Source organism: Pimephales promelas, chromosome 22, assembly GCF_988280905.1.
Source record: "Pimephales promelas chromosome 22, fPimPro1.hap1.1, whole genome shotgun sequence".
NCBI classification, from domain to species: domain Eukaryota; kingdom Metazoa; phylum Chordata; class Actinopteri; order Cypriniformes; family Leuciscidae; genus Pimephales; species Pimephales promelas.
Window position 1 is genome coordinate 12,014,056 of NC_142790.1, and position 13,822 is coordinate 12,027,877.

The window sequence follows — 13,822 nt, forward strand, 5'->3', positions numbered from 1 at the left end:
AATGCTTTTCCACAAAATGCATGCAATTTTGTTTTTAACCTCTAGAGGGCCAGTACACAGTGGGTACGGAAAGTATTCAGACCCCCTCAAATTTTTCACTCCTTATTTTGCAACCATTTGCTAAAATCATTTAAGTTCGTTTTTTCCCTCATTATTGTACACACAGCACCCCATATTGACAGAAAAACACAGAACTGTTGACATTTTTGCACATTTATTAAAAAAGAAAAACTGAAATATCATATGGTCCTTCAGACACTTTGCTGTGACACTCATATTTAACTCAGGTGCTGTCTATTTCTTCTTGATCATCCTTGAGATGGTTCTACACATAGATATGTATATAAAGGCTAGATGTGTTACGGCAGACTTTCTATCGTCATCACCGGCGGCCATCTTGTCACAGACAAGCTGTTGTAAGATGAGTGGTCAGCATGAACACAAATACTCTTATCTCGTTAAAATCTTGACGGATTTACAAACAATTTGGTTTCTTACAAACGTTATTAATGTGGCTATAATTATCTGGATGATTATTTGTTTATACACTTTTTATTCATAAGTATGCAGTGTCATAACTACATCTCTGATGTTTATAACAAAACAAACCGTTTGAAAATCTGTAGAAAATTGAGCAAGTTATGGTCATTTAAATAGTACATGTACCATTAACACAATCTTGACAAGATGGCCGCCAGGTGCAGACGTCGACCTCAATTGGCCAGCAGCGTGGATGACATATCTAGCCTTTATATAGATATCTATAGTTCTACACCTTCATTTGAGTCCAGCTGTGTTAAGGTAGATAGAAAGTTTTGACCATATTAATAATATAGAGATTAATAATTTGAATTGCATATCAAATATGATACCGTAAGGTTTATAGGGTCCAACAAAACTCTCATGTTTTGTACTTATTGTGGCAAAAATAAGAGACTGTTGTTGAATTATACTGAGCAGTCATATCCTGTAGTGATTCCTGTCTGTGTTTCCCTTGTCTTGTGTGAACTTTAGTTATTTCCTGTTTTGTGTCATGTTTTGTAGTCCTTTGTAGTTTTTCTAGTTTATTGGTATCCCCAGGTGTTTCTGATTGACCACGCCCTCTTGTTATCTTGTTTAGCTTGTTTTAGACTCTGTATTTAAATCCTGTCTTGTTACAGTGTTTGTGGGTTCTGATGTTGTTAGTGTTGTTCTCTATATCTGAGTTTTGAGTTTGTTTAGTCTTTAGTTTATTTAATAAAAGTACTACTGCTGCATTTGGATCCTGCTTCCTTCTATGTTCAAACCTGCTCAATGACAGAAGAACCCACCACTAACTTGGATTCAGCAGCAATGACCTCCAGGGATCCAGTAGCACGGATTATGTGTCTCCGTCAGGGAGACCGGCCCATTGAGGATTATGTACAGGATTTTCTCGATCTGGCAAATGTTACTTCTATTGACCCTCTGTGCCTCGTGATATTTTTTAGAGGGAGACTATCAGAGCCATCGGAGTCAACCATGCCACTGCACCCTCCTCAATGCACTTTAGGATTTTATATTGGCTTAGCCCTGCAACTGAGTGATTCGAGATATGCTGTGGGGCTCACAGAAGAGCCGATCATGGCCGATCCAGAGGCTGTTCACGTCACTTCTGCCGATCCAGAGGCTGTTCACGTCACTTCTGCCGATCCAGAGACTGTTCACCTCACTTCCTCCGAGCCAGTGTCTACGGACAAGATGGGCGCCTCCCGAGCCAGAGTCTGTGCCAGCTCCCGAGCCAGAGTCTGTGCCAGCTCCCGAGTCAGAGTCTGTGCCAGCTCCCGAGTCAGAGTCTGTGCCAGCTCCCGAGCCAGAGTCTTTGCCTGCTCCCGAGCCAGAGTCTGTGCCAGCTCCCGAGCCAGAGTCTGTGCCAGCTCCCGAGCCAGAGTCTGTGCCTGCTCCCGAGCCAGAGTCTGTGCCTGCTCCCGAGCCAGAGTCTGTGCCTGCTCCCGAGCCAGAGTCTGTGCCTGCTCCCGAGCCAGAGTCTGTGCCAGCTCCCGAGCCAGAGTCTGTGCCTGCTCCCGAGCCAGAGTCTGTGCCTGCTCCCGAGCCAGAGTCTGTGCCAGCTCCCGAGCCAGAGTCTGTGCCAGCTACCGAGTCAGAGTCTGTGCCAGCTCCCGAGCCAGAGTCTGTGCCTGCTCCCGAGCCAGAGTCTGTGCCAGCTGCCGAGCCAGAGTCTGTGCCAGCTCCCGAGCCAGAGTCTGTGCCTGCTCCCGAGCCAGAGTCTGTGCCTGCTCCCGAGCCAGAGTCTGTGCCTGCTCCCGAGCCAGAGTCTGTGCCAGCTCCCGAGCCAGAGTCTGTGCCAGCTCCCGAGCCCGAGCCAGGGGAGTGAGGTTTACAAGCACAACTCTTAATGGCCTATATCTGTTACACTTATGCCGCGTTCCAGGCAACCTGTAACTCGTGTTTTTCCAACCTTATACCCGTGAAAGTGCACTGGAACGGCAGTCAAACCCGTGACTTCCCGAGTACTCCCATGTACTAAATGATCTACTACTATAGTCGACTAGAAAACTTGGACTAATTTTGAGGAATGAATGAACATAATAAACCTCTGTTCAGAGTGCCGCCGTGCTGGATTGCGTGGAACGCTCATCGAATTTGAGGACTTATCGCGTTTAGGCTAAAAACAGGGCTGGCGCTTATCGTGGTTTGGAAAGAAACTGTATCTTGCAGTACATTTTAAACAAGGAAATGTAGCGATTTGTCATGAAACGTTGATGGGGCAGTGAAAGGGTTCTGTCCACAGCAGAATGACACGACAAACTCATTTTTTTTTTTTTAAATGTCATTTATCGCGTTTTGGAAAAGAGCTCTTCATGTATAACTAATGAAGAACTAAACCATTAATTGATGATTACTGCATCAGCAACTAATAAAGAGTCAATTTGATTAATAGATTAAGTAATACATGAATTGCTATTAATTCAATGTGTCATTGTGTATTAATTCCTTAACATATTTTCTTAACTAATAGTGTAAATTAATGTGTTAATTACCACAATTAGTCAAAGCTATGCACTTCAACTTCCAGTTGTCTGCTTTAATTAATTATTAGCTAATGAATTGCAAAGGTATCATAATGCTATGACTTTACTTGATGAGGCACATCATTATTAACTAGTCATTTAGTAATTGTAGTAATTTGCACATGAATTTGCACTAACAATGAACTAATTAATGTATTAATGCATATTAGTATACCTGTCATATTACCTGGAAGTTGAAATACAAGGCTTTGGCTCATTCTGGTAATTAACATATTAATTAACACTATTAGTTAAAAAAATGAGTTATTATGGAATTAATCCACAATTACATATTTAATTAATAACAATTCATGTATGAACTAATACATTAACCTTACAGACTCTTAATTAGTTCCTAATGTGGTAATCATTAATGAATAGCTTAAATAATCATTAGTTACACATTAATTCAGTATTATCTGTGCATTAGTTAAGCATGAATTAATGCTTATTAGTGCACACGTATTGTAAAGTGTTACCAAATATAGTGTTGCTTATTACTGATGTTGTGTGAATCAGACACAAGCCTGCTCACACGAGTTGTTTGTCATTAATGACAATGGTTCATGAGTGAAACTGCTGGAAACCATTCCCTTTTGGATTTCAAATTAACTATATCAATCTAATCACAAGAGTCCAGTATATCCAAATAAAATCTTTGTTCTACCATCTGCTCCAAATGTCACAATTAAGCACTATTCTTCTGCTTACGGAAAACAAAACATCAGCTCATGAGTCAAAAGGAAGTTAATTCACTTCCTTAGTTGTACCAGCCACATTTAACTCTAGAGATTTTTATCCAGCACAACCCCAAACATAACTTTTTTATTAATTTTATTACTGTATATTATATTATAAAAGCACGTATGCAGCGTAAGCCATTTCTATGTGTCACATCATTAAAATACAGTATGAAATTTTAGAATGAGTTTAGAATGTCATGAGCAAAATATATTATATATATATATATATATTTTTTTTTTAAATCCAGTGATGTTCTTTATAATCTGGCCTAGTTTGAGCAGAACCTCGGCCTGTAAGTTTCAATGAAAATCACTGTCTTCATCAACTTCAAAATCGAGCACATGCAACTCGTCGTTCTTCTGTGTCACTCCTTTCTCCTCCTCCTCTGTGCTGTTTTTGGTTTCTCTTCTATCCCTTTTCACAATCTGATGATATTCCTGATAGATTCCAGTCAGAGCCTGTGCGGCCTCAACAGACACTTTCAGCTTTCCAACCACATCCTGCTCTTCATCTGCGCTGACAACTGAGAGATAGAAACAGACAATAATTCATGTATTTCTTATGCATATATTTCAAATATATTCTTTATCTCCTTTAAAATGACTGAATATTACCATCGATCTGTTCTTCAATTACATCATTTCCAGTCAGAAGAAGTTCTCGTAAATCCAAGTGGGCATAGCCGACATCTTCACATTCTTCTTGCTCATTCATGGGCTCACTTACTACTGTGAACTTTAACCTAAATGATTGGAAGAAAGAAATTTTCTTTACGAATCTTTCATTTTACTGCCATGTGAAATTATTATTGTCACATCTATCAGTATCTCTCATGTTCTCTCTGTTTACCTGCCCTGGTTGGGGTCAGTGCCTTCCAGCATGGTGTAGAGGTAATGTCTCAGAGGAGCTGCTTCCAATGAATCCACATGAATAACTGACAACAAATCAGAAAAACATGTTGTTAATTATATGTTTGTTTTTCTTATCTATGTTAAATCTACTAATATACAGTATTTAAATATATATATATATATATAAATAGAGGGCCACTTCAGTAACAAGATTAAGTACACTATTAAAACGCATTGTAATCCTGACAAATTTGAAGTTGTATTTTAAAGTACCTCTTTCAAAATTACATCTCAATCTAAAAAAGTAATTTTTTTCTGATGTGTTGACCAACATACTAAAGCACATGTAAAGTACTTGATTATAATTTTAACTGAAATGTGTTATTTAATATTACATTTAAAAGTTAATATATTTAAAATTTACTAATCTTAATTTCTTCTTTACAAATGTGTAATTATGTGTAAAAAAACTTTAATATAATAATAAACACAATTTAATTCATACACACAAGTTTCAATAAAAATGACATTCAATATTTAGTTTACCATAAATGCACTACATTCTGAAGTATTCTTTAACCATATTTTATAAACATATGAAATATGAAATTAACATATAAGGATGTGCATAATTCACACTTAAGTGGGCCAATAAAGCACTCTAAACTTCAACTAATTGAGTTTAATATGAATTTAAACTATAATACAACTGAATTTAATTGCAATTACCTGTCCAAAAAGATTACATACAGTTTGTAAGAATAACTTTCTTTTAATGTGTATTATTTCTGTAATAAGTACTCATTTTAAAAGTATTGTACTTGATTTTACAAGGATGGGTCAATAGCATTTCTCTTTGTAAGCAAGTGGCATTTTTATTCCTTCTACTCAAAACTTGAAAACTAAACCTGCTAACCATTTTTCCTAACCGAGTGTGCTGCAAGTTTCCAGGGAGAAGTTATTCCATGCTGAAAGTTGGTGCAAATCAAAGTCAATCAAAAAATATTTGATGTTTAATATTATATACAGCTACTGTATGTTGAATGGAAGTTTGGTCCAATGAGACGTCAGTGTGGGTGGGGCTACACAGAGTGATGTTAAAAGTCGCGGATGGTTAGGACAGAGACTTTTACCATGAAAGAACATCTGGTTAACACACACAAATGTAATTCTTTTTCCTTTAGTGACCTTACCTCGTGTAAAGTTATAGTGTATTTCCTCCCCGTCTGTTGGTTTACGAAGGGACATGGGCGTTTCTGTCGTCTCCATAGGAATACCTAGAAGGCGGTATTCCACATACACCTGGTGCACTGAATAGTCAAGTGCAACACTGGAAGAGGGGTTAAAAGAGAGTGAAAGGATTTCCACTCTGAGTCTGTCTCCCTGTGAGACACAAAGACAAACGTTAATGAAGAACTGACTCTTCCCAGATGCAAGTACAAGAAAACAAATGTTTCAGCAACACCAACTTGATTTCACGGAATGGTCCAAATGTGCTCTGGCAAATGCATAAGCGTTCATAAGTTATTAAAGGACAAGTTCTGTATTTTGCAATTAAAGTCCTGTTTTAAGATCGTTTCTGATGAAATAGAATGGTTAAGATTGTTTTTTAGACAAATGCCAGAGAATTTTTCGGATTCTGTGGTAGCACCCCCACACCTCTACAATGGTAGCATAGGAACAACAAACTTTAGTTTACAAAGACGTGAAACTCACCGAGTGATCTGGGGTGTTCACTGATATGCTCACACAAAAATGGCTGCAAAAGATGCTTTTCAACAGGTGTTTTACCATTCTTAGTAAAACTGTAGACCTATTTTTCCGAACGCCTAACAACCGTACATTCTTCCGTTGAGAGCTTGAATAATAGACACTCCAGCCCAGTTGGTGGCGATAATGCACCTTTGCCAATTGCAAGCAAACCACTTGTATAGTGTAGCCTACGATACCGCGACTGCATAAGACTACAGAAAGAATACAAACAACCTCATTTCCGTTTCCGGCGGCAGAGTAATACCGTACATCACAGAACATACAATTCAAGTCAATGGATTTGTACAAAAACTACGATAAAACCTGTTGGAAAGCATCTTTTGCAGCGATTTTTGTGTGAGCATATCAGTGAACACCTCAGACCACTTGGTGAGTTTCACGTCTTTGTAAACTAAAGTTTTATTATGTGTTTTATGAAGGATTGTTCTTGTGCACCTATGCTACCATTGTAAAGTTTTCGTTCCTGAAATTGGTTGAAAATTACATATCTTGGTAGAAAATTATTTTGGTTTCAAGATTTTGGTTTAAAATTACTTGTATCTTGGAAAAGATTTTGGTTGAAAATTATTAAAAAAAAATTAAGATTCTTGATTGAAAAATACAATTACAAAAAATAAAACTTGTTTATAAATATGATATACCTAGAAAGTCAACACATTGGGCTCTATTATGCACCCGGCGCAAATGACTTTATACACTGACGCATTTATCATTCCTATTTTGCACCCATGCAAAGCGGCCTTTTTTCCTCCACAGTAGCACGTCGCTAAACTAGGAAATGAACTTGCGGTCCCTGAGCGGGTTTGCGCAAAAAGGAGAAGTGTGTCGGCGCAAGCAATCCCTAGTGCTATTTTGCAGTTCCAGAAAACAATTGTGCCAATGACCAGAAAAAACCTTGTCTAAAGTCAGTGGCGCATTGCGCGTACATTCAGGTGCTATTTTAAACGCGCATGCTTGGCCATAATACAGAGTGTGAACAACGCGCATACACTGTAGATGATTTTCTCATCTACACAGATGCATTTTACTTTTTGCAAATGATACATTATTATAAGGAAAAATATATAAACACGAGGGAAATCATTGTTGTGTCCATGATGATGGGAAAAATAGGCATAAAACTTACACATTTACCCAAATTATTATATGCATGTTTAACCCAAGCTAATTTGGGTGGGTTTGTCCCATCCCCAATGTCCCTTCTCTTTCTTTTACGGCCCTGACGAGAACATCGATCTCCTCGGCTGTGAACTGATGCTGAAGCGCGCCTGGTAAATGCGCCGTTAAAATAGAATTGCGCCATGGAACAAGCGCACCTCGTTCATCATGCTTTTAAAGGGAATGTGATATGACGCTCTTATTGGTTTATTTCCATTACGCCCAAACCACACCTATGAATAATGAAGCTACTTCAGACCAACCCCTTTTAGATTTGCACCAGACGCAAGAGGCATTTATCCCGCCGGGAAAATAGTAACAGTGCTGGGATCCGCCCACAAAGTTACTTGCGCTTTGCGCTTTGACACTTGCGTTTCAGATCGTTAAAATAGGGCTCATAGTGTTTTAATCCCCAAATAAACAAGCCAGAGGTGACAGTGGTATGAAAAACAAAAACTTTGGTATGTTTTAACAAAAAAAGTAAGCCAGTTATCTTCTGAATATAAAGTATCTTTACTTTTTCATTTTTTTTTTTTTGAGATTCTGTTTTATGTAACATATACATTAGTCAAAAGTGTGATCATCACCTTTTTACGTGGTTTTGGAGGGTGAGGAATTATGATGACGTCACTTCCATTTGAATCTCTTGATTCATCAGACTGAAGGGCATCCACGTCACTTTGAGCTATTTTGGATAAAAGAGGTAAAAATAAGCTTTTAGTACTTTATAACTTGTTTAATGAACAAGTGACTTCTGAAAATCTCACTTCTATCTGTTTCATCCTCTTGTTCTTCATCTTCCTGATCGTGCTCCTCCATTTTGATTTGCTTCAAAAGAAATATATTGAGGAGGACACATTTGAACTGACTGATTTCAATACTCATAAATCTTGCTGTTATACCTTTCCAGTTCCTTACCTGTGCTGATTGTCTTCCATGTCTCCTTTGTCTACGAGGGGTGCTCAGCTCTGAGTCCGATGCTCTAAAGTCCATAAATTGATTGGACTCAGTTGACTTAATAGACGTGGTAGGGGTTTGGGGTTTGACTTTGTCCTGAATGTGTAATGATGCAGTGCTTTGTTGCTTCCTTCTAACTGACCTTGATGGTTGACCTGCACTAGATAAAGGTTTTCGATGATTCGAAGTCGGTTCAGATACCAGAATGGTTGGAGACTGAAGGGGTAAGATCGAACCTCTTTGAGGGATTCTAACGGGTGTGGATGGGTGAATGTCAGAGGTCTTGGCTCCATGGTCTGCTGAAGGCCGAAGCTGAGACTGAAATTAAGTTGAAAGATTTATTTTATATTGTTGTTGAAATACTCTGAGGTGTGTTTCCCGTACAACGACGTAACTCGCTGCTTCTGCATTATTGAAGAAATCAATAAGCTAGTCACAACAGTTTCCTGAATCCGTGTTGTCGGAAAAATGTGTCGTTCCACCACATTGGTTAATGATGTCATGAATGTATTGGAGTAAATTTCTTTTAATGAATCTGTTTGAGATCGAATTAGTGCTAGACGTTTTTGCTATAAATTACGAACATGTCATCTGAGGACTATTTGTAATTTTTCTCAGATATTTTGCTTTATTTTCAGATTCAATCATAGTCTCGTTCTTGCGTAGAGGTGTAGAGAAATGACGCTTTAAATCTCTTGACAAACTAAACGACGCAAATGACATTTGTATATATTCTGAATAAAAGATGTAGACTGTACAGAATGTCAGCTTGCTTATTTGGTTCAAGATAAGGATTTATTGAGTCCACATGTCATACAAACATGTAGCTCTGCTTCTAACCACAACTCGCTGTCATTTCAAACGAATAACTTTACGTTTTTGTTTGTGAATGTTAGTTAAAACTTTGTTTTCGGGAAACACCGACTGAGCTGATAATGTCAGAACTTGTGGCCATATTTGGCAAATGATGCTTTTGGGAAACGCACCCCTTGGCAGCTATTTTTATTTTTACAGACACTCACCCTGGGCTTTGCAATAGGTCTCTGTGACACCTCAGCGCTCGGCACCATTCTCTCTTTCTCTGCTCCTTCTCTTTGCCTTGATGGAGTCTCGGGTGACTGAAAGGGGTACTTCCACCTGAGAGTAACCCTTACCATTCCTCTAGGACTGCCAGCAGGGTCTCTAAGCACATAATCACCTGCCAGCAGGGAACAGAGGAAACATTATTCACCAGTTAACCTTTGCCTTAGTGAATATTGCTTTATATTGATTAATTTTAATTATACCCCATTATATTAGGGAATGTTCCTCTATTACTGAGTTTAAAGGTCATTTAAAAACGTACTTCTTCACTTCGGCATTTGATTATTCATGAGTACTGTCCTGGTGTAATAGGCTACTATTAACGCCACTTAGATGTTGAGGTGTCCATTGCAATGCGTAGAATTTAACTGTGATTTTATGATTGTTATTTTATTCTATGTACAGCACTGTGGTCAACTCTTCTTGTATTATTATGTGCTCTATAAATAAATTGAACCTTGAACCTTATATGGTTCTAAATTTGATTCCCATGGTAATATAAGGTTTTTGTTACTTTTGTTTCTCTAGGTTGAATATTGGATATTTGGTTTCAAAAATATGAACTTACTAAATGTATGCTATTGGTCAAAAGTTTACATTTTTTTATTTATTTATTTATTTAAATACGTAGTTTATGTCGCTTAATAAGTCAAAGAGGCAGCACTTATTTCATCAACAATAATAGTAATTTGTGAAATATTATAGCAAGTTATTATAATATATTAAAATATGACTTATTCTTGTGATGGCAAAGCTGAATTTTCAACAGCCATAGTCCAGTCAGCAATAATTCAGACATCATTATAATAGGCTCAACTATTAATAACATTTCTTATTATCATTGTTAAAACAGTTTTTGCCGCTTAATATTTTTTGTGAAAACCATGACACATTTTTTTTTTGTTCAGGTTACTTCAATGAATAGAAAGATTATTTAAAAAAAAAATTAACATTATAAATGTGTGTTACTGTCGTTTTGAATAAAACTCTGGATAAAAGTATCCTATTAATTTCTTTACATATAAAAGACTTACTAACTTTTAAATAGTAGTGTATCACAATTTAAACAAAATATAAAGCAGCAAAAACAATCAAGATTGATAATAATAAGAAATGTTTTGTAAGGAATCAAATAAGCATATTAGAATTATTTCTGAAGGGTCATGTGACTCTGAAGACTGCAGTAATAATGCTGAAAATACAGCTTTGCCAACATATAAATAAATCACATTCTAAAATATATTAAAATAGTAACCCTTTTAAATCGTAATAATTTTTCACAATATTACTGTTTAAACCAACCCGGTCTCATCCCAAGACGTCATATAACTGACGTTTTGGGACGTCTTTTGACCATACGTCAATATTCGCCTTTTTAGGGCCCCCTTAAACGTCGGTAGATGAGGTTATGGGATCCTAACTCTACCCCATACCTAAACCTAACCCTAAACCCAACCCGTCACCTTACTGACGTTAAAGGTAAAGCGTCAGTTGTATGACGGCCCGGGATCGCCATCTACCGACGTTTAAGGGGGCCCTAAAAAGGCGGATATTGACGTATGGTCAAAAAACGCCCCAAGACGTCAGTTATATGACTTTTTGGGATGAGACTGTGTTATTTAAACCTTATCAAATAAATGCAGCCTTGGTGAGTAGAAGGGACTTCTTTCAAAAACATTAAAAAGATCAGTAGTATGCACAAAATTATATTCCCTCTTACATTGTACAAATAAGGTTTTGTTTAATTGTATCTTGATCATAATAATTACCTCTGATTGGCCTGCCAACAGCAAGGGCTCGTAGTGGAATTGGTGTCTTTGCCAAATAAGTGGGAGGAGTCTGACTTTCGCTGTCATCATACACATACACCCACAGACTGCCCACATTCAGGTATTCTAATACATCCGCGGTAACAGCTAACGGATAGCTTGCCGAGTCTTCAAAAACAGGATCCACGCAGCACTGAATTATGGGTGTAGAATGAGGTGGTAGGTCATAAAGGCGATACATTAAGTATGCATCAGGGAGTAGTCCTGGCCAGCGGGTACTGAGACCCACACAGCGCTCCAGTACCACCTCTAGCTCATTGGGTATCCCTACGCCGTAATCATACATCTCCTGAGGAACACACAAAAAAATACATGTTTTTAACAGTTTGAGGTAATAATTTCAGGCCAATTAAGCAGTCCTGCAAGAGATCCTCTCATTCCATTCAGTAAAAGAGGCTGTTGATTTTCAAAAATGACAAAAACTGTAAACATATCAAAGTAGTCCATATGACAATATTACAAGTTATCTGTAGCCATTTGATCATTTTTAAATATTTACACGTGTGAAAGACAGTATAGCTACAATGGAGGGCATTATTTGAATACTGTCTTTTTCCTCACACAAAAGTCTATTCCTCACACAAAATTATGATATGACTTGAAAATAAGAGCACAAGTCATGTGACATGCTTTTTGGTGTTTCTTTGCTCTATGTTGTCTTTCTTGGAGCTCCTAGTGATTGTATATATCCACTGTATGGAAAAGAGAGGTGGCATTTACCTCTGTTTCCCCATGAGCCCATTCCAAACCTCTGGTGTGTTTTACAGCTGTTCTGCTTGTGGGTCTTTCCATTTGAGGTTCTGGGAGTTCCACCTGAGGGTGTAAACACACCCAAAACTCAAGGATTCCTATAACTTCTCCTTCCGCTCCTGTAGAACAAAGGACAACTTACAAAATGCAGTGGCAAATAGTATTGTAATCAAGAGCTATAACAACGAAAAGAATGTGAAATTAAACTCTCTTAAATGAGCATAATTCATATGCTATTTTAAATGCAAAGCACGTGACCTAATTTTTCTTACCTGTGATGTTGGTTCTGTTCTTCATTCGTTCCCCTCTGCACTGTAGCGCTCCCATCGGAGTGATCCTCGCTCTCCCACGGGTTATAAATTGTACCCCTCCGAGTGCTTGGTGCAGTTCAACAATGATGGACCCTTCCTGAATCCTGAGCTTCTCCAGGTCGAAGGCAGAGAGGGCGTAATGCGACGTAAAGCCATAATTTGGCTGACAACCTGACATTAATGGAGTTGAGAGGGTTTCAAAGTCAAGAAAGCCATAGGTGCAAAAGGTCGCAACCCCTTGGTGATCTCCTGTGTTTTGTCCCATGAGTCTCAGTCCCAGTGGTGTAAAGGTGGCTCCTGTGAGATGGATCTCCAGAAGAGATTCTCCTCCACGCAGATGTGTGACTATGGCGCCCTCTGCTGTGAGCTGGACTGACTCTTGTGCCAGGCCTGGCCAGGTGTACTGCATGGGTATGGTCCGCTTATTGTTTCTAGGGCTGTACGCTAACTCTTTGAGTTGAGCTAAAACAATGAAGGGAACATATGATGTCATATTTGCATTATTAAGGAAATAGGTGATAATGGGGTATATATTGTACCCCATATTGTACACTCACATAAAGGATTATTAGAAAACACCATACTAATACTGTGTTTGACCCCCTTTCGCCTTCAGAACTGCCTTAATTCTACGTGGCATTAATTCAACAAGGTGCTGAAAGCATTCTTTAGAAATGTTGGCCCATATTGATTGGATAGCATCTTGCAGTTGATGGAGATTTGTTGGATGCACATCCAGGGCACGAAGCTTCCATTCCACCACATCCCAAAGATGCTCTATTGGGTTGAGATCTGGTGACTGTTGGGGCCATTTTAGTACAGTGAACTCGTTGTCATGTTCAAGAAACCAATTTTAAATAAGTGGAATTGGAATTAGCCATCAGAGGATGGGTACATGGTGACCATGAAGGTAGGGACATGGTCAGAAACAATGCTCAGGTAGGCCGTGGCATTTAAACGATGCCCAATTGGCACTAAGGGGCCATTACACCACCACCAGCAGCCTGCACAGTGGTAACAAGGCATGATGGATCCATGTTCTCATTCTGTTTACGCCAAATTCTGACTCTACCATCTGAATGTCTCAACAGAAATCGAGACTCATCAGACCAGGAAATATTTTGCCAGTCTTCAACTGTCAAATTTTGGTGAGCGAGCTCTTGCAAATTGTAGCCTCTTTTTCCTATTTGTAGAGGAGATGAGTGGTACCCAGTGGGGTCTTCTGCTGTTGTAGCTCATCCAATTCAAGGTTGCACATGTTGTGGCTTCACAAATGCTTTTCTGCATACCTTGGTTGTAACGAGTGGTTATTTCAG

General features: G+C 38.5%; 1 protein-coding gene across 1 annotated transcript in view; it reads right to left on the minus strand.

The window, feature by feature from the left end:
- Nucleotides 1–4,037: 4,037 nt before the first annotated feature.
- The window catches only part of rpgrip1 (RPGR interacting protein 1), a 35,653-nt gene continuing 25,868 nt past the window's right edge, over nt 4,038–13,822 (minus strand). Inside the window, exons 17-27 of the mRNA XM_089125777.1 lie at nt 12,468–12,968; nt 12,166–12,314; nt 11,386–11,734; nt 9,556–9,731; nt 8,495–8,851; nt 8,344–8,404; nt 8,164–8,261; nt 5,839–6,028; nt 4,644–4,728; nt 4,409–4,536; nt 4,038–4,317 (exon numbers count right to left, since the gene is read on the minus strand). Of these exons, the coding sequence (XP_088981903.1) occupies nt 4,094–4,317; nt 4,409–4,536; nt 4,644–4,728; nt 5,839–6,028; nt 8,164–8,261; nt 8,344–8,404; nt 8,495–8,851; nt 9,556–9,731; nt 11,386–11,734; nt 12,166–12,314; nt 12,468–12,968 (2,318 nt within the window). The 3' untranslated portion in view covers nt 4,038–4,093. The remainder of the gene's footprint in view (nt 4,318–4,408; nt 4,537–4,643; nt 4,729–5,838; nt 6,029–8,163; nt 8,262–8,343; nt 8,405–8,494; nt 8,852–9,555; nt 9,732–11,385; nt 11,735–12,165; nt 12,315–12,467; nt 12,969–13,822) is intronic.